General features: G+C 35.4%; 1 protein-coding gene across 1 annotated transcript in view; it reads left to right on the forward strand.

Annotated features, from left to right (window-relative positions):
• The window catches only part of HECW2 (HECT, C2 and WW domain containing E3 ubiquitin protein ligase 2), a 295,562-nt gene that overhangs the window by 252,737 nt on the left and 21,731 nt on the right, over positions 1 to 21,094 (forward strand). The window contains exons 21-25 of the mRNA XM_051985971.1: positions 10,275 to 10,427; positions 13,540 to 13,638; positions 15,491 to 15,620; positions 16,667 to 16,813; positions 19,309 to 19,423. Of these exons, the coding sequence (XP_051841931.1) occupies positions 10,275 to 10,427; positions 13,540 to 13,638; positions 15,491 to 15,620; positions 16,667 to 16,813; positions 19,309 to 19,423 (644 nt within the window). The remainder of the gene's footprint in view (positions 1 to 10,274; positions 10,428 to 13,539; positions 13,639 to 15,490; positions 15,621 to 16,666; positions 16,814 to 19,308; positions 19,424 to 21,094) is intronic.

Below are 21,094 nucleotides of genomic sequence, written 5' to 3' on the forward strand. Positions count from 1 at the left end.
TCCTAAGCAAGTCACTTTACTCCTGTGGGTCTGAGTTTCCTTATTCATAAAATGTAAATAATGTATGTGATGATCTCTAAGGTTCCTTCCAGTTCTAAAACTAGGATCTTATGTTCCACTATGCTTCAGCTTTGAAGAGAATAGATTATTGTAATATTGGATTATCCTAAACCAGCTTTCCCATTAACTGAACATGTAGCCTCCATCTCTACCAGCAGTGAGAGAATGAATAGGTTTGGCACCCTTTTCTTTGATAAACTTGGATAATTTTTCCTTTTTCACTTCCCAGTTCCTCTCTTTTTCTAGGAATACAGCTGTGGTTGACCCACAGGAAACACAAGAAGCAGGAGAGTTTGTAGAGGCTTTGACTATCCCAGCCACAGTGAGCAGTTCCCAGGGCCTACTTTGGCTTATCCACTAGCAATACAAACTTATATGAGTAAGACCAGCTGATTTCATGACCTCACCCCTAAGCAGCTGCATATGGAAAGAGATCCTGTTGACATCACTCTAGTATTATTCTGGAGTCTCTTTCTTAGATACATACATAATGTTGATCTTAAAGAGAAGTAAAATTGAGGAACAAATAAATTTTGAAAGAACAACAGGTCCTAAGAAGGAAAATAGGAACAACTCAAAAAAAAAAAAAAAAAAAAAGCATTTATTTCTATTTCCCCAAATACTTTAAATAATTAATAAAAGATCATTAGTCTTTCCCTCTGATTTATACTGGGAATCCATGTTTATTTAAATATTTTTACTGAAATAAGAAAAGAAAATCTTTACCACTTGCTATCTTCAGCTATACTGTTGCCCTTTAGAAATGTTTCCTTTTAATGCTTTGAAAGCTTTAAATATGTGTATCATTTTGTTCTATCGTGTAGCTATATTGATGAAAAGATTGAACTTCTTGAAGATCCAGTTTGTTATAAAAATTTATTATAATTTTATAAAAAGATTGGGAAAAGTTTTCTGCATTCAATTTTTGGTGTCCCAAAACTGCAGTTTTAAACTTAAACTAAGATTCATTCCCTTCACATTACAGTTGTTCTTAGCTTCTGTCTCCATTGGCACAGAACAAGAATGATTCTTCTATACCTTCTCATGTTCTGTGATCCTCATGCAAGATTTTCTATAAATTTTCTTTCTATAAATTTCCCTTTGGACTTCAATGTATCCCTGAGGCTGATTCTTTGATACAAGTGACATCTTGTACCATATGGCATCACCAAGAAAATGCTGGCATTAATATGAGAGACTTTCATGTCAGCAACTTGTTTGGATTCAAACCTTCAAAATTCATATTTCTCAAATGCACCTTACAATCTAATCTTATTATCCTAGTCATTCTTCTTTATAGTCAGCACTTTTGGTTATCTGCAACATCCAGATCTATGTATATATATGTGCATGTATAAATATGTATATGCATGCACATATATGAATTTGCTGATGGGCAAACTCAGTACATTGTCAGTTCTGTTGCTTGATATAATCCAGACCATTAGAGTCCAACACTAAATGGTAGTTCTCCTGCCACCCTCCCTTCTCCCTCTGTAGCCCAAACAAAATTAAAATGTAATTGGAAAATGTTTGACATAAATAAATAAAATTATAATATGATAGAAGTAATTTTTCTAAGTCAACTTGGCAGCTAGAGATCTATTTCTATTTGAATTTGATCCACCAATCTAGAAAATAAACATTTTTCATACACTTTGATTTGGTTTTGTTTTTTAAATTAAGATATATGGAGGCAGCTATAGAATACCAGACCTGAAGTCAGGAGGACCTGAGTTCAAATCTGGCCTCAGACACTTAACACTTCCTAGCTGTGTGACCCTGGGCAAGTCACTTAGTCCCAATTGCCTCCGCAAAAATTAATTAATTAATTAAGATGGATGAAATGTTATATTAATGACAGATTAATCATGTCACTGAGGCATGCCTGGGGCATTATTTGGCTTGTGGGAATGGAACATTTGGAAAGCAAATTATTCTTCAGTTTGGGTTTTATAGGAGATATTGAACATTTTATTTTATTTATTTATTTTTTAAAATAACTTTTTATTGACAGAACCCATGCCAGGGTGATTTTTTACAACATTATCCTTTGCACTCTCTTCTGTTCCGATTTTTCCCTTCTCTCCTTTCACCTCCTCCCCCACATGGCTAGCAGTCCTATACATGTCAAATAGGTTACAGTGATATTGAAAATTTTAGAGCAATCAAGCAATAATCAAGCATTTATTAAGGGTTTGATGCTCAGACACAATTTACAAAGGAAGTGGGATTGGGGTAGACCTATAGTAGCAGACAGTGATTGCTTTAAAGGTCCTTTATTCTTCAGGGAAAATACTGTATATAGTCAGATAAGTAAATTCAGTTACTTCAATAAGCAACTTTACATAAGATAAGGAAATTCAACATATAAACAAATTAAATACTGGAGAGAGGGCACTAAAAACTAGAGCAATCATTTTTAAAGGTGACACTTTAGCTGAGCCTTGAAGAGACTTGCAAATTGGAAGAGCCAAAGCCAGAGAAGAAGAACATAGTAGGTTCTTTTGTAAAAGCATCAAAGTGGGAGATAGATAATCTTGCATAGGGGACAATAGTATAAACTAAACTAAACTAAAAGAGAGGAACTGGGAAGTGAAAAAGGAAAAAATATCCAAAATTGCACAGGGGACAATAGTATAACTAAGCTAAACAAAGTAGTTTATAATATGATAGGCTAAAGCCAGATCAGATCAGGAAGGTTTTAAATGGAGAACAGAGGGATTTTAATGGCCAATAGAACTTCTGGAGCATTAGTGAATGACATGGTCAGACCTATTCTTTGGGAATATCATTTTGGCAGCTGTGGAAAAGATAGATTAGGTAGGAGAGAAGCTGAATGAAGGAAGACCTATTAAGAGGCTATTGCTATGTCTAGTTAAGAAGTGTTGAGGGCCTAAAGTAGGGCAGTTGCTATGTGAGGTAAGTATATCTCTTTGTTTTGTGCCTCGCTAAGTGTTAATAACAATCAATCTACAAGCATTTATTAATTGACTTCTCTATGGTTGCATCTGCCACAGAACATTTTTACATACATATGGGAAACACCTTGTTTGAGAAAAGCACTAAGCTTATATTATTTAAACTTCTAGATCAACTGAATGACTGTGAAGATGTGTTCTACTGTAAAAGTCATATACAAAAATCTGTCAGTTACTTCTTCAAGTTTTTATTAAAGAAATTCATGATATTCAGGAACAAATCATTTTCATAAAGAGTCTTTAGAGATGAAAAAATAGAGCGCATTGGATTATAATCCTGAGATCAGAGTAAAAATCTCAGCATTTCTGTTTATTGTGTAACCTTAGTCAAGTCACTGAATATTTCTGTAACTCATTTTCCTCATGTGTTGGGGAAAGTGACTTTTGGAATTCTTCTCTACTTCTAGATTCATGATCTTATGAGCTCATGATGATTGGTGATTGCTGATGTCTTCTGACTTGTCTTTTCCCTCCTTAAGTAGAAGTACCACTTTCAACTGTTCTCATTCTTTTGGAATCTTCCCCTCTTTGAGGTATCTTGAAAATTATTCCATCATATCTTTAAATTATCACCTCCTAGACATATTTCTTCTATATACATTTGATTAGATTCAGCTGTTTTCCACAACTTTACCTTAAATAATTTTGCCATTACCTTGCATTGAAGTGGTGGCTCTCCAATGATAAATAGAACATGCAAATTTAAAATAGACTTCACTTCCTAGAACTCCCAGAATTATAGGATTGGTCTATAAAACAGTTACAGTTTCTCTTTTTTCTCCCCCCTTGCCTTTAGGTACCTCCCACCCTCCTCTTGACTGATTTTAATATTGTTAAATTTTAATTAAAATATTTTAGTTGTTCACTTGTTTCAGTCATATCTGACTCTTCATGATCCTGTTTGAAATTTTTTTGGCAAGGATACTGAAATTCCAGATCATTTTACAGATAAAGTAACAGAGGCAAAGGACTGCCCAGCATCACATAGCTAGTAATTTTCTGAGGCTGGATTTGAACTCAGATCTTCCTGACTCCAGTCCCAGAATCTATCCATTGTATCTGCCACTTAGTTAAAATTAGGACTGAACCCAGTTATCTGCTGGAAATAGTCCTTCCAGATTCTTACTGATATTACTTACTCTGATTAATAAATAAATTGGAACTGTGGTATTCAGATAAAGAGCTGGAAATGAAGTGAGGGAGACTTGAGTTCAAATTCTACTATAAACACTAGCTGTATCCCTGTGGTTAAGTCATGTAACAGCTCTGTGCCTTGATGTTCTTTAATTACTACTATGAGTATGACTACAATGGCATTGCCTAAGACAATTAATAGCCTTTATATAGCATTTTAAAGTTTGCAAAGTTCTTTTCAAAAATTATATCCTTAAAACAATCCTGGGAAATAGAAAATTATCTTCAATTTCTCCCAGCTCTAAAGCTACGTTCCTATGAACCTTTAGGATCTGTATTTCTAGTAGACTAGCAAGTATAGAAAGAAAAAAAAATTGCAAAAAAAAAGAGACTTAGCTAGCTTAGGAATGGAACAAAAAGTTTGCTGAGAGAGAGCAAGCTGTCCTTGCAGCTGAATTATAAGGGATACTGTAATTCATACTTATGATAGATTAGAATCAAAGGAAGATTGAAGCAAGATAAATGATAGGAAAAATGTGTAATCTGCCCTTTTCAGGGTGGCTTCAGGAGTCATTTAAGTTGAGATTGTGTGAATTCTTAGAGTGCTTATATTTAAAAGAAATTACAAAAATGCTTCCAGAACCACCAAGAATTTTTCAGTTGTCAGTATCACTACTCTGACTCTAGTATCACTACATCTGCCTACAGATGACTGTTTTTCAGTAAATTTGCATCTGCAGCTTACCTCTTGAGTAATGTTGAGGCTTGAACTCGGAGTCTGTAAAACTTGAGTTTAAATTTTCCTTCACATACCAGCTCTGTGGTCCTGCACAATGCATCTGACTCCTCTCTGTTTCCTTATCTGTAAAATGAAGGGGTTGGGTTGAATGATCTTAAAGACGTTTATAGCAATCTAGTTAGCTGAACAATTTCCTTTTAACTCTGTTGCTTGATTTATTGCAAAAGGATAAGTAGTCATCTGAGTTGGTCATAGTTGGAAGTTTTATTCATGCCACTAAAATTCCCATTCAACTTAACAGGTTGGCTGTCTTTGCCAGGGAGCAAAAGGGAACTGGAATTATGCAGTGATCTGTAACTAAGTCATCTTGACAGAACATGGTGGGAAAATGTGCATTATGCTTGCCTTGTCTCAAGCTCCCACAAGCGTACTAGCAATTGCTTTGTGCTCATAAACAGTGAAGTGCCACATGTTCTTCCAACATATTATTTTTTTTGGAACTAAAGATCGCATATTATGCCTTAAAGAGTCAGGGATGTGTTTGTTTGGAAAGGCAGAGAAGGTAACTTGTGGTCTTGTGCTACACCCTGGATGAGCCTTTTTTCCTTCTTAGAACCCTTTAGCAATAAAGGTGTAATAGTCTGGAAAAGGATCATCTTTTTTCACCTCCCCCTTTTCCCTATTATGGCCAACTCTGTAAAAAGGTGCCTTTCTTTAAGATGAAGAATGAGCTCATTATTAGTCATGTATAATCAAATGATGTCAGTCACTCAGCTTGCAAAGCCATGTTTCAAACAGGGAGAGGATGTGTGCAAATAATTTTAGTTTGGGGGTTTCAGAGCAGTCGGACTCCAGGCCGCATTTCATTCTGGTAGGCTTCCCATAAGATGGGTAAAAGGATGCATCTAAAGAGGAAGAGAAACTAGAACTTCTAACGTTTACAAAATGAAATATAATCCTTCGTGCTAAGCCCAGACTGCCTCTGGTAATCCTGAATTAGTATTTCTAGTTTTTATTGATACTAATAGCTCATATGTATATGGCACTGTGTAGTTTACAAAGTACTATCATCAGGAGAACCCTGGGTAATACTAGTGTTAAATGCTGTTCACCCCAGTTTAAAGACAAGAAAATTGAGATTCATAAAGGTTGACAATAGTCAATAGCTAGAGTCAAGAGCTCCAACTCAAGTCAAGAAGACCTGAATCTAATCTCAGACATTTACTAGCAATGTGATCCTGGTGAGCAAGTAATTTAACCCAGTCTGCCTCAATTTCCTCATCTGTAAATTGGGCATAATAATTGCATCTATTCCTCAGGGTTTTATGAGGATAAAATAAGGGAATATTTGCAAAGGACAGTGTTAACTTTTAAATACTTTATAAATCATAGTTATTACTAAACCATGCTGCATATTCTACATAAATCATTTATTATCATTATTTGTAATAACAATAGGGGGCAATGTGGCTAGATGGAGAAGACACTAGACTTGAAGTTTTCCTTAGGTTTTCCTCAAACCTGGGTTCAAATCCTGCCTTGGACACTTAGTACCTGTATCATCTTTGCCAAGTCACCTCTCAATTTGGACTTCAGGGTCCTGAAGAAGTGTACTCAATGACCTCTAAGTTCCCTTTTGGCCATATTTCTATCAGTTATCACCTCATGATAATAGCCAATATTTAAATCACACTATAAAGTTTGTATGTGAATACATTATAAAATTTAATTCTTGTAACATCCCTCAGTTTCCTCATTTGTAAAGTAAGAGGGTAAACTAAGGTGACTCCAGTATTTTACACAGAGTCTAGCATGTAGTAAGTGCTTAATAAATGCTTGTGGGCTTAATTTGGCTCTATGGCTCCTACTATTCTAGGTCTGTTACCTTGAGATCTTATTTATGGTCATGGCTTTCCAAAGAAATAAGCATCACAAGATGCTATTATCTCCATTTTCCAAATAAGGAAACTGAGACTAAATTCAAACCTTTCTCTTCTTTTTTTTTTTTTTTTTTTAAACCTTTCTCTTCTGGTGGAGGAATCTGCCTTTGTTCCATTGTCCTACACAGTTCCTCCTAAGCAAAAGGCTATGAACAGTGATTCCTTCTTAGTAATATTGGCTTTAAACCAAATAATGACAAGCTGACTTACTGTATTTTTCAACATTTACCTTGGCTAAAGGTATCTCTCCACCAGATGCCTAAATAATTCAAACCCTGCTGAGGAAAAATGAAGGTTTCTGTGATCTCAGCTCTGATTTGGTCTACTAACATTATGCCATAGTAACCTGCTAGGTCTTTTTAGATAATTCAATAATTAGCATCCTGCTTATATAACTGTGACAGGGTGAACTCAAACTGATGTAAAACAGCTAAAGAACATTTTTTCTATCTTAAAGCCAATATCCAGCCAACGATTTTCAGAATTTGTGTTGTTGTTACATCATTTCCTTTGCATTTATCACATGGATATTCCATTTTCAGTGATTCTTAGTTGGGGGAAAAGCACATCAAGCCATACCAGGGCCCCCACATTTTGTGTGGTATGTCAGACAGCATAGTACTACAGTGATGTTAGTCAGATGCCTGAATAACACTTCCCAGAACTTAAACCACACTGCTACCATAGGACATCTGCATTTGGATGTTCTTCGTTGCAGCTGTTGTGTGGCTACATGCCTGCTGTAATGAGCTTCTGAATTTTGGTGCCAAGGATTTAGCTGTGGAACCAACCCGACTGGCAGAACAGGAACGCAACAAATGATCCATCTGATATGAGTCATATTAACTCTTTGTATAAAAGATGCTGTTGAGAAAGATGTTGTATAGAAATAGCCTAGATGAAGGGCTGCTCTGACATGTTTGTTCAGTTAAATATCTTGGAGTAGTCATCTCGTTCTTCAAACTACCCTCAAGTTTTGTCAATATTTAGGATGTCAAACACAACTAAGTACCACTTGCTTACAAAATAAGTGTTGACCTCAGTGGGAATCTGTGACTAATTCCAGAATTAAAGGATGGATAGATGAAAACTTGCCTCAGAAAAAAGGATAGTTTGTCTTGGTTGAACTGTTATTGATGGTTAAATTGGTTCTCTCTGGGGGGAAAAAAAATCTGTTCTTTTTTATTTTGCCCCATTTGATTTATACTCTGACCACAGTAAAGAAACAAAACAAAGAAGCCAGTTTTCAACATTTTAAAGAGTTTATTTGAATGTTACAAAGAACTAAGCTTTTAAGGCATATTCCAGTTATGAGATTTCTGTAAAATATTGTTTGTTTTCTTTTTCTTGGGGCAGTGGTGAGTAGCAAAAACACCTCATGCTGCTGAGCTTGTATAGCTCCTCAAGGAAAATTAAAGTCCCACTCATTCCTTCATTGATTTGTTCAGCCAACATTTTTTGAGCACCTACCTACTTACTCTGCATGATACTCTGTAAGACTCCTAATAAAAATGCAAATGATGTTTATTTTTTTTCTTCAGAAAGCAACAAAAATTTCTGTGAAGATGCTACCAGAATAAAGTCAAAGGACAATGAGCTCTGCTGATGTTTCAGAAATAATATGACAACTAAATTTTAAGCAGGAAAAAAATGGCTTCATTTTACATGTTAACCTCCTTTGTGCAAAGACAATACTGCATAAATTTGTGTAGCATTTATGCATTTGCTTCATGTTCAGCCTTCTATGTCCTGTATATGTTGTCTCAAGATCCTTGAAAGCAGAGACCATATCTGTTGAACTCAACTTCATATAGTCTCTAAAGCAATACCATACAGAGAGATTTAATCAAGACTCTACATTAGACATATGAGTACATATGAGTGGACTTTTTGTTCTCTTTATCTGATGCTTTTCTGAATTCTTTTTCCTTTCCCTGAAGTAATGTAACCCAAGAGATTAAGCTTCATAATAAATTAAGTGAAGGAAGTGAATGACATTTTTTGCTCATCTTCCCATCCAACTCCTTCCCAGTTGTGCCACAGTGAATTCCTCAATGAGGCTGTTTTGTTACTTGGTGCCATAGCCTACTTCATGAATAGTATTAATAGACCTACATCCTCTTTTTTCTTCTCCAGTCTGGGACTTCAGCCACAGCAGACTAGTTGTTTCATTCAGACCATTGCAATCTCTTCACTCATCCCTTTGAAGTCAGCAATGTCACCCTAAGCCTACCAAAATTTTCTTCTCCACATTCCACTGTGACACTGCTTTCCTCACACATAGTTGTTCTAATAGAGTGTTATGGATCAAGTTTGAGATCTTCATCCTCCACTTCAAAAACACTTTATTAGGCAACAGCCTAGCACTTCTCATCTTCTGTGTCTTTTTCTAATCCCCAGGCTATCTCTAACCTTGTCTCCTCTAATTTGCTTTAAACCTTGATCACTTGAATCCAAACATTCCAGTTCTTCTTTGATCATCTTCTCAGGGTATCCTTTGCCTCTGAAATTCCCATTTGGCCATTTGTCAAACTAACTCTCTCTCTTCCTTCGCCAATGAGTAAAGGTGAAAGAAGTTCTTCATTCCTTAGTGGATGGGGAGTTTCTGAAATCAGGCCTGGTATAATTTTAATTTTGATTCTGTTCCTCTTCTTATCTTTATACCACTGGGCGAGTCACTCCCTTTCAAGCCTCCATTTTCTCATCTATAAAATAAGGAGTTTGTACTGGATCATCTCCAAGCTCAAAGTCTATGGTCCTAGAATATAAGGGCTCCATGATGGCTTTCCTGAATAATTGAAGAGAGGCTGAAAATCTCTCCCTACCTTTTCACAATTCTAAATTATGTACTTTATTAACTTCAGTTCTTTAATTTCATTAATGTGAGTATTCACTCTGCATACATGGATCACAATCCTGCCATATCATCTCAGCCTGGGAGAAGCCATGAGCCCTACATAGAAAACACTTCCCTAATATGCTTTGAAATCCTCTTCTAATTCTCTTTAATTTCTTGAGGGACACCTATCTATTGTCTTTACTGCTCATTCCCCACCTGGTCAGTGCCACTTTCTAGCCATACCACCTTCTTGAATAATACATTTTGTTATTTAAGAGTTTCTGAACATAATGTGAATGACATCATTAATGGGTTGTTTCTCTTGTGTATTTAACATTTCCTTATGTTTTCTATGTATTTTACATCTATCTGCAGCATTGTTTTGAGTTCAGCATTTGAGAATTGGAAGTGCAGCTGTTTCATGAGGCCTCTGTAATTCTTGATAGAGTGACTCAACTGCCTTTGTGTTCCTTAATAGATAATTAATAAGCATATCTTGGTGATGATGAATTATGTAAACTGTACTTGCTACATTTAGCACTGGGTGGGAAAAAACACTAACTTTTTGTTTGTTTTTATAGGCTGGATTACAGTGGACCTTCTAGAGAGTTTTTCTTCCTGGTATCCAGAGAACTCTTTAATCCATATTATGGCTTATTTGAATATTCAGCTAATGATACATATACAGTACAAATAAGTCCCATGTCTGCTTTTGTAGACAATCACCATGAATGGTAAGTTTGTGGGGTTTGGAAAATTGTGCTTTCCTCCAGATGCTTTAATTTTGTTCAGATATAGATATACCCTTTAATTATTGATTAAAATCATACTTTTGCTTAGAAATCTCATTTGATTCTTTTATGTTTAAATACATAGATATTCTCAGCATATAGAATTATTATTTTTTATAAGTCAATTTTTAACGAGGCTACTTGAAACACAGAACACATTATCTCTGAAAAACCATGTTATAAATGATGACAAGTTTCCCAGGCTACCTTACAAAAGATTATTTAAGCAATTACTTAGTTGATATAGTACAAAAACTGAAAGCAGCATGGCTTGGTGGATAGAGTTAGCCTGGGAATCAAGAGGCCTTTTCTGCCACCGACCAATTCTGATATTTATTGTCTCTGGTTTGTGTTTTTTGTTGTAATTCTACAAGACTGTATGTTGCAGAGTAGGAGCCTGCATTGGCAGGGAAGATTTCTCAGTAGAAGTTCATCACACAAGTGAAATCACAGGTCTGATTTAAAAAAAAACTGCTAATGATAATGTTGAATTCTTCTGTGCTTCATCAGCCTTGAAATGGGCAGGGAGTACCTTAGGAAATTAGCCCTGGGAAGACTCTTTAGGACAGCATCTGGGGAAGTTTGACAGCCAAAGGATTAGAGCTGGTCCAGCATCTACAGATGTAGTTAACTATAATTAATAAACATTTATTAAGTGCGTGCTGTGTCAAACCTTATGTTAAGCTCTCAGCAAGCCTACATGCTAATGGTCAGGCAAAGTAGAGGTGAAGCAGAGACATTAGGAATTCTTCAGATGAAGGACCCATATGTGCAAAAATGTTTGTAGTGGCTCTTTTTGTGGTAGCAAAGAACTGGGAAATGAATAAATGCCCATGATTTGGGGAATGGAATATTATTGTTCTATAAAAAAAAAATGATGAGCCATCTGATTTTGGAAGGATGATACTGAGTGAAACAAACAGAACCAGGAATACATTGTACACAATAATAGCAAGAATGTGTGATGATCAACTATGAAAGATTTGCTTCTTCTCAGTGGTCCAGTGATCCAAAACATTACCAAAAGACTTTGGATAGAAAATGCCATCTGCATCCAGAAAAAGAACTATGGAGACTGAATGTAAATCAACACATGCTATGTTCACTTTTTTCTGTGTTTTTTTTTTTTCCCTCTCCCATGGTTTTTCCCTTTTGCTCTGATTTTTCTCTCTCAACATGATTCCTAAAGCAGTGTGTACTAAAAATAAATAATTTTTTTAAAAAAGGAATTCTTCAGCTGGCTAAGATGTGGGAGAGGAGAGAGGATTATAGGCCCAGAGGAGAGGTCCCAGAGTTAGTGAGAGGGCACTCTTTTAGCAATGCCAGCAAAAATGGCATTAATGATGGGAAAGAATGCCAATAGGAATGCTAGTCATTACAAATGCTAATTTGTAAATCAACAGTTTCTAAATTGAGCACTACTTTCATAAAATCTTAAGAAAAAAAAGAGATCTTTTATGATAATTTCAGATTAAGCTTATTTTTAAAATTAAATTATTTAATTTCAAGCTATTTTTTCCAAATCCCTTAACGCACGGACTTTAAAATTGTCAAAGCATCAATTTTTTTAGAGTGCTTATTTGTTTTATATTGGGCACAAGGGATAAAATATGACACAGTCCTATACTGAGAGACTATTCATGCCCTTTTTTTGCCAATATCTTGAGAAAAATCTAATTATGGTTTAGAGGTTAATTAGTCTAATTATCACCCTAACATCACTTTAGCTACCATTTGCAATGCAATCACTGGTATCTACTAAACATTTGGGGAGAGGAATATAACTTTGGTAGAAGAAACAACAATGGACTAACTGTAGCTCTTAATATATCTCATATCAGCTGCTGCTCAAGAGACTGACTTTGGGAAACCATCAGATTCAATTACTGGAAGCTCATTGATCTTGAAATATTGATCTTGAAATAAAGATAATTGTGAAAGTATTCATTTCAGTCAGTTAAGTGTATAATATAGGTTATTTTCAAGAAAGTTTCCAAAATAAATCAGAATGAATTGTGCCTTGAGGTATTTAGAAGATGGTGCATTGTCTGTGGGAAATCCCAAAAACTTCCATAGGCAAAAATTTTCATTGCCCTAAAGATTGAGAGGATAACCATCATAATTATAGAGGAGGGAGAGAGAGAGAGAAAAGGGGAAGTTCTGCCAAGTAAGATATTTAGTTGTATAACAGAGTGACAGAGAATGAATTGGAGCTAAGTACATACAAGGGAAATACAGCTAGCATCAATCTGAACAAACTAAAAGCAGAATCAGTACCACTCTCCCTGTCATAGGCTACCTTAAGTAGTAACACCTTAAGTGGTAGCCCTCAGGGATTTCTCACAGATGCCAAAGACCAACTTGTGTTGGCAAAACAGATGGTGAATGTGGAATACTATTTATACTACAAAGTCTTTGACTACTCAGTAATAGGTAACATTTATAAAGCATTTGTTAGGAGCCAAACACTGTGCTAAGCATTTTAAAATCATTATTTGGTCTTCACAACAACCCTAGGGAATAGATGCCTTTGTTATCCCCATTTTACAGGTGCAGAAACTGAAGCAAAAAGTGGTTGGTAACTTATACAGTTAGTAAGTGTCTAAAGCTAGATTTGAACTCAGGTCTTCCTTGACTACAGACCCAGCATTCCTTCCACTGAGCCACCTTGCTACTCAAATAACAAAGATAATTAAATCAAACTAATTTGACTTGGTGATCGATGTATGAATTATTAGCCTGATGTAGGCTTGATTAGTCTAGGACAGTGGTTCTCAAACTTTTGTTCTCAGTATCTTCATGTTGTTTAAAAAAAAAAAAAACTATCGAGGATCTGTTCAAAGAGTTTTTGTTCATATGGGTTATATTTATAGCTATTTACTATATTAGAAATAAAAAACAATTTTGAATTTGTAGACCCTTTGAAAGGGTTTCAAAGACCCCAACACTTTGAGGACGACTGGTCTAGGATATACATGAACTTGTGATCATGTAGAACCATTGAATAATTCACTAACCCAGGTCATGTGATCTGCTTCCTATTTTTCTTGTTCAGGTTCAGGTTTAGTGGTCGAATCCTTGGCCTTGCACTGATACACCAGTATTTGTTAGATGCCTTCTTCACACGACCATTTTATAAGGCGCTCCTCAGAATGTGAGTAAAAGTGTTTTGATTGGTCTTTTAATCAGCATGGAAAAAAATACAGTATTTCCTTTTTTTTGAAATGGAAAATTCCAATTGTCAAAGTCAGTGTTTCCCTATCTGCTAACAATCTTCATTGTGCCCTTGTTTTTATAGCTGCACAAATTTTCTGAAACTAAATAAGTTTTGAAGTTTTGTTTATTTGTCCAACTATATTCTCTTCTTCTCCTTCTTTATTTCTGGATTGCATACAAAATCTTAGTTTTGCTATCTTCTGAACCATTTTATCTTTCTCATACTTGGTAACACATGTTTCTTCAAAACAATTGTACTTCAAATGCAGCTTTGGAATGCTTATGGCATTAATTCAGATTATTAATAGAATAGTTGTGGGTTAGTCTTTATGACTCACAGAGTCCTCTTCCCTTTGAGAAGGATTTTATACTTCACATTGATGCAAACTTTAAATTACTCTTGGCTCATTTCTCATCTCCCATGGGCCTTTCTATGTCTTTGGGATACCCTGCTTGCTCAAAGCTCTCCCTTTGTGAAAGGAAAGTTAAGATTTATGGAGGGAGGTACAAATAAAACTTCCATGGGAAGTTTCAGTACTATTATAAAAATGAAAGACTGCAGCTAGCAATCTTTCTTTGGAGCAAACAGCTGGTTCTGTCCTATAATAAGCAGTAGTACATTGCAGGGCCAAGCACAAGTAAGCAATATTTTGTTCTGCTTCTGGGACAAGTAGAAACAACATGAGGAGATCCTAGCAGAAAACTACCAGCCCATACTCCTCTTCACCTTTGACCATCAGTTCTATCCCTACACCAATCTAACTTCTTCTCTATCATCATTAAAGTAAATCCCTGACACTTGGAAAGAGAATTTTCAATGAACAAAAAAGGAAGTAACCACTGGAAAAATGCTGCAATACCCAATAGGAAAAGGTAGCCTTGAAAGATAGTTGATTGTTGAATTGAAGACATAGGATTTTCTTCTTTCCTTTTAGCATCTTTTTGAGGATGGACTGACATTCCCAGAAGCAATATGAAGCATTGCTTGCTTATTATTCCTTTCAAACATCCTTTACTTCATTCAAACTGGCCCTCCATCTCCCATCTCAGTGGCTGAAAGCCAATCATTTCTTACTTCTACCCCTTAAAATCTTCCATTTCCTTCAGAGGTTGGCCCAGGCTTTACCTCCTAAATAAGTCCTTTCCTGATCTCAACAATTACTGGTACCTCTCCTTCCCCCACAACTGCCTATGTTGTCCTTCACCCTGTACTTCATGGAATGTCAACTGCTTGAAGGTGGGGACTTTCAGAGCCCCCCAGGCTAGCACTTTATAGGTACTTAATAAATGCTATTTGATTAATTGATTTTCACTCTAGCTTCCTATATGCCCTAATGGTTTTGCTACTGTTAGTACACTTTCCACATTTCAAACTCATTGACTTCTAGCTGGATATAGTCCAGTTCTTAGTCTCTCTATAAAATGAGAGATCAGTGTTGTCAGGTTGTATGGTAGAGTGGCAACAGTCCTGGATGGGTGATAGGGGAGCTGGATTTTAGTCAGGATTTTGCTGTTAAGTATCTCTGGGTGAGAGTACTGAATCCCTCTTGAGTCTCAGTTTCTTCCTCCATAATATAAAAGCCTTGAAATGGAACATTTTTACAATCCTGACCATCTCTAATGTCTATAACCTTTAAAGTTTCTTAAATTTTTTTCACTAGCTCTGTTTTAGATTCTAAAATAACAGAAATCTAGGAATCACTGTTGCTTCATTCATCTTTTTTCCTAATGTCTGTCAATGTTTACTAATAACATTTTACAATTTTACATTTTTCTCTTTGATACATTAGTCTGTGTGATTTGAGTGATCTAGAATACCTTGATGAGGAGTTCCACCAGAGCCTTCAGTGGATGAAAGACAATGACATACATGATATCCTAGACCTCACCTTTACTGTAAATGAAGAAGTTTTTGGACAGGTATGTGCATGCTAAAATCTTGTGGCCAGATTCTTTATTTGTTTTGTTAGAATTTATTGCTAGATGATCAACTATGTCAGTGGACAAACATTGGGCATGGCTATTCTTGGTTTAGTGTGACAATTACTAAATTGGGTGAGTATGTTCATTTACTTTGTGAAGGTGTGTTTCTTATTGCAGAGGCTATGTCTAATAATAATGCTATCACAAAGGGAAAGGAGCTAAATGACAGCATATTACATATATTGTTAAGTTATCCTTCTTATTCTTTGTTTTCAAAAGTACATACTGGATATGAGCTACTTTCTATATTTCTAATAAATTTTTAAAGTTCTCATTTTTATGGAACCCACATATTAAATACATTTTTATATCCAGCTACAAATCAGACAGGAAAATTCAGTTGTAAAATGAATAGAATCATAGATGTACAAAATAGAATTTGTAGCATTGGTATATATTATTCTCCCAGCATTAGTGTGGATGGGGCCTCAGTGATTTCTTTCATTAATATACTTAGTTGTTAGGTTTTTTAATTATTTTACCAGAATTCATACTATATTTTAAACTTTGGTCTTCATCTGGATATAAATAATATATAAAAATAAAAATAACAAAAATATCAATTTAAATTAATATTAATATCAAAGTTAAATCCTCATTTAAACATTAGATAACAATACATCATAAGTGCTAGACCATATTAGGATTTATTAAAAGACCTCATCAGTCATTCAGATGGCAAACAGCCAGAGTCTCAAAGTCAGGCTAATTGAAAGGAATCTGCTAATGGATGTATGGTTTAATGAGAATTAAAAATAAGTACAGATAATCAGCTATATGAGATTTACTGAGTGCTCACTGTGTATATAACATTGGGTAAGGGTCTCTTGTAAATAAAGTATGAAAGACACAATTTTTATACTATAGAGATATCTGTAATTATATAAAATAAGGTAAAGTGTTTTCATGCTATTGGTAATGGTTTCTTTTGCAATACTTTAACTCCATTGAAGATACTTATATAAATACATATTTGTTCCAAGATCACTGAACGAGAATTAAAACCAGGGGGTGCCAATATCCCAGTCACAGAGAAGAACAAGAAAGAATACATCGAAAGAATGGTGAAATGGAGGATTGAGAGGGGTGTTGTACAACAAACAGAAAGCTTAGTACGAGGTTTTTATGAGGTAAAGAAATTGGGCCTTGGGGTGCATGCTTTGAATTTTGGTTTCTACAGATGTCAAAATCTATTTTTTGTGTCCACAGATATCACATTTTATCTCTACTGGTATGAAGTATTTTCTTTTTACATAAAACATTTATTATTAAAATTAACTTTATGGGGAATATTCTTTGATTGTAAGAAAATTTTTCTGAAAAAAATGGGGTGGGTAGGTTGGGTGGATTGTTGAATTCATGGAATTCTCTGGTTCAAGAGGTCTTTGAGTTCAATGTTTTGACTAGAATTTAAATAGGATTTGATGATTTAATGACCACTAATATCTTTTTAAGTCATGCATGCTAAGATATGGGTAATCGAATCTCATGCTTGAGGGTGTGAAATGATCACACCTAATGGTCAGAACAAACTAGTTATATGTTCCATGAGGTTTTTACTTTCGAAGCCACTAAGATCCTTTTTAGAAAAGAGAAGCAGATTGAACCAATCATTATTTTGTAGTATGGAAACTTCTGACTCTGAGAAGGGAGTATTTTGATTTAACTAAAATTTCCCTAATACTGCTATGGATATGTGGTCTCATAGATGTGAGTTTCCCCTCCAGCAAAAGAGTCAGCCAGTCAACAAACTTTTATTAAATGCTTTCTTTGTTCCAGGCACAACACTAAACACTAGAGAAACAAAGAAAGATGGGGGGGAAAATGCCCTTTCTCCACAGTAGCTCACATTATAATGGTAGAGACCTCATATAAGTAACCATGTAGATACAAGACATATGCAGTGAAAATGGGGATAGTCTCTATGGGAAAGCAGTAACAGTCTATGAAGAAGAGATACTGAAAAAGGATTACTACAGAAGGTAGGGTTTGAGCTGAGTCTTCCTAGCCAGAAAAGCCAGGAGTCAGAGATGGGAAAAGTAGCCTAGACATGGGGGACAGTCAATGAAGAAGGAACAGTTGGGAGATGCTATGTTATCTATCAAAACCAAAAAGAAATCCAGCATTGCTGAAATATAGAGTATATGGAGTAGATTAAAGTATAAGAAGACTAGAAAGGTAGAAAGAAGTCAGGTTGTGAAGAATTTTATACTGGAGATAAAAGGAAGCCACAAGAGTTTATTGAATGAGGGAGAAGGAGAGTAATATAGTTAGACTCACACTTTAAGAAGATCATTTTGACAGATAAATGGAGGAAGAACTGTAGTGTGGAGAGACTTGAGGCAGGAAGACCAACCAGAAGACTATTGCAATAGTTTAGTTTTGAGATAATGAAGCCCTACACCAGGTTGTTGCCTTGGTGAGTAGAAAAACAGGGGATCTTGTTGTTGTTTGCTTGGATTTTGTTTTCTTTCTCACTTTTTTCCCTTTTTGATCTGATTGATTGAGTGCAGCACTATAATTGTAGAAATATGTATAGAAGAATTGCACATGTTTAACATATATTGGATTACGTACCATCTAGAGGAGGGGCTAGGGGAAGGGGGTAAAATTTGGAATACAAGGTTTTGCAAGGGTCAGTGCTGAAGAATTATCTATGCATGTGTTTTGAAAATAAAAAAACTTTAATAAAAAAAACCAGGGGATTCTAAGGAAAGACGTTTTGAAAGTAGAAATGATAAGTCATAGAAACTGATTGGCTAGGTAGGGTAAATAGGAAAGATTACATGATGAGACTGGGTGACTGGGAGGATGGTGGCCCTCAATATTAACAGAAAAGATCAGAAGAGTGGAGAGAACAAGAAGAATGATGAGTTGTATTTTATACCTGTTGAGTTTGAGAAGTCTATATACAGGACAATCACAACCTATCTGTGCTTCCCCCACACAGGGAACAGAAATAAACTCAGACTCATGAAACTTGAGTGGCTCTATCACTTACAAATGGCAAGTTATTTAACTTCCCTGGGTCTCAGTTTCCTCATCTCACAAATGATGGCCTCTAAATCATCGAAAATGATGATGCTATGATCCGTTGTCATGTTGACACATAGGGACAGCTATGTCGAGCAGCGGATGCTGTGCTGGGCTAGGAGTATTGAAAATCTGAGTTCAAATCCAATCTCAGACACTTCCTTCCTATATGATGTTGGAGAAGTCACCTCAGTTTCCTCATATGTAAAACAGGGATAATGATTGTACCTATTGCAGAGTTATTGTGAGGATCAAATGAGATAATATTTATAAAGTGGCTTAGCATAGTCACTGGCACATAGTAAGTGCTATATAAATGTTAGTTATTATGATGATGATGTGGTGGTAGATACCAATGCTATGTATTAAAATTATACCTTTATAATAGCTTACTTGTATACAAAATTTGTATATAAATGTAATCTATAAATTTTTATAAATAAATGAAAAATGCTTGTTGATTGATTAATCTAGAAAAGGGATGTTCAGAACTATTTGCTAAATTCCTCCTCCCAATACCATTCTTCTCTAGAGGCTCATTCACAAAAGGGATTTCCCTGAATCATCTCTTTGAACTCTCTTCCTTTCACAGGTAGTGGATGCTAGACTGGTGTCTGTCTTTGATGCAAGAGAACTGGAACTGGTCATTGCTGGAACTGCTGAAATAGATTTAAGTGACTGGAGAAACAACACAGAATATAGAGGAGGTGAAACTGTCTGAGTTTGAAGCCTTTAATCAGAGGAAGGGATTTGGGTTGGCATTTTGGTCTGAATCAGAATGCTGAGAACATTTCTACTCAAAGATCTGAAACATCCTTTAGGAGATCTTGAGCAAGTCACATTCCCTCTTTCCCTAGTTTCCTCATCTAGCAAACAAGGGAAATGCCATTTACATACCACCCAAGTATGTCATAACTAATTGGTAGTGAGGAAACATCATTATGTGAACACTAAGTAATTGCTTTGAAGCAGAGAATCACTAGCTAGCCACCTCCAGCCCATCCCTCCCTCTACTCCTATGGAACTTTAAGAGCCACACCTGGGCTTCCAGATCAAAAAGTTTTGATTCATTGTTTGACTCAAAGTTGTGTTATCTAATACTTTTTTTTCCCCTTTCCTCTCCACCTGTAATCTCATCTGGGAAGGGGAACTCCCACTACGGAATCACCTTCTACCCAATGCAACCAGTCTTAAAGAGTTGTTTGGGAACACTGAGAGGGATAAAATGAACTTGAACTCAGCTCATACTTACTCCAAGGGCATGTCTTATTCACTATAAAGAGATGTGCTAGAAGGAGTTTATACAGGCTTCAAAGAGCCAATTACTAAATTTTCAGTGTGAACATTTTTATCTAGGAAATCAGTAAATGCTACATTTTGGGGATTGTTTTATTGTTTTTTCATTGTCTAGAAAATTAAAGTGATAAGGGAAATGTTAATACTGCAGATTAAATTTAAAATTGTGTCGTGAGAACATCTTTTTTTTCCCAGAAAGCCAATTGAAATTTCTTCCTGCCATGATGCAGTATTTCTATTTATCTAATATGTGGCAGACAGACAAACAGATATTTTGGAATAACTATATGGATATTCCAAATAGATAATTTGGATAGATTATCAGTTATAGATATATATTATAGACAAATAATTTAGAAATTGCTATTTCAGTCTACCCAAATCTTCAAATAATTTATACAAGTGCCTTAGAATTTAATTTGCAATGATATAGGACCTAATTAAAAAAAATAAAACCAAAGGTAAAATTATAAAGCTTGACTTTAGGTAAGCATTAAATTCAATCTTGGAAAAGCTAAAATCTTTGCCAAAATTTTTCATAGCAATAAAACTCTTTAAGTTCAAAGGAAAATGATAATTTAAAATGGAAATTAATTAACAAAACAATATGGCCATTCCCAAGTACTTACTATAGTATTTTCTTAAAGATGACCCTAAAAATTAGTTGCTTCCAGGTCACAGAAAAACAAAATTTAAGAGTCAGAAGGAACTTACATAAACATCTAGTACCATCTACACTATTCCAGAAGGAATTTCTATCAATAACATGCCCAATTAATGGTCCTTCAGACTCTGCTTGAGAACCATCATGTGGAGGAACCCACCTATAGAGGCAGCCCATTCCACTTTGGGACAGCTCCTTTAAAAGCTAAACCATATCCCCTAAACTATAAATCTTTAGTTTTCCATGACTTGAGAGAAGAAAAGAGTTCTTTGATCCTGTCACACCAACTCTAGGCTAAAATTTGTTCTCATCCCCCAGAAGCAATTTCAAGTTTCTACTTTTATCATTTCTTCTCTAAGTTTTAATATTCAACCAAGTAGGAAGAGTATTGTGAAAGAGTCGAAAGAGCTTTGTATTT

This window comes from Antechinus flavipes, chromosome 3 (genome assembly GCF_016432865.1).
Source record: "Antechinus flavipes isolate AdamAnt ecotype Samford, QLD, Australia chromosome 3, AdamAnt_v2, whole genome shotgun sequence".
NCBI lineage: Eukaryota > Metazoa > Chordata > Mammalia > Dasyuromorphia > Dasyuridae > Antechinus > Antechinus flavipes.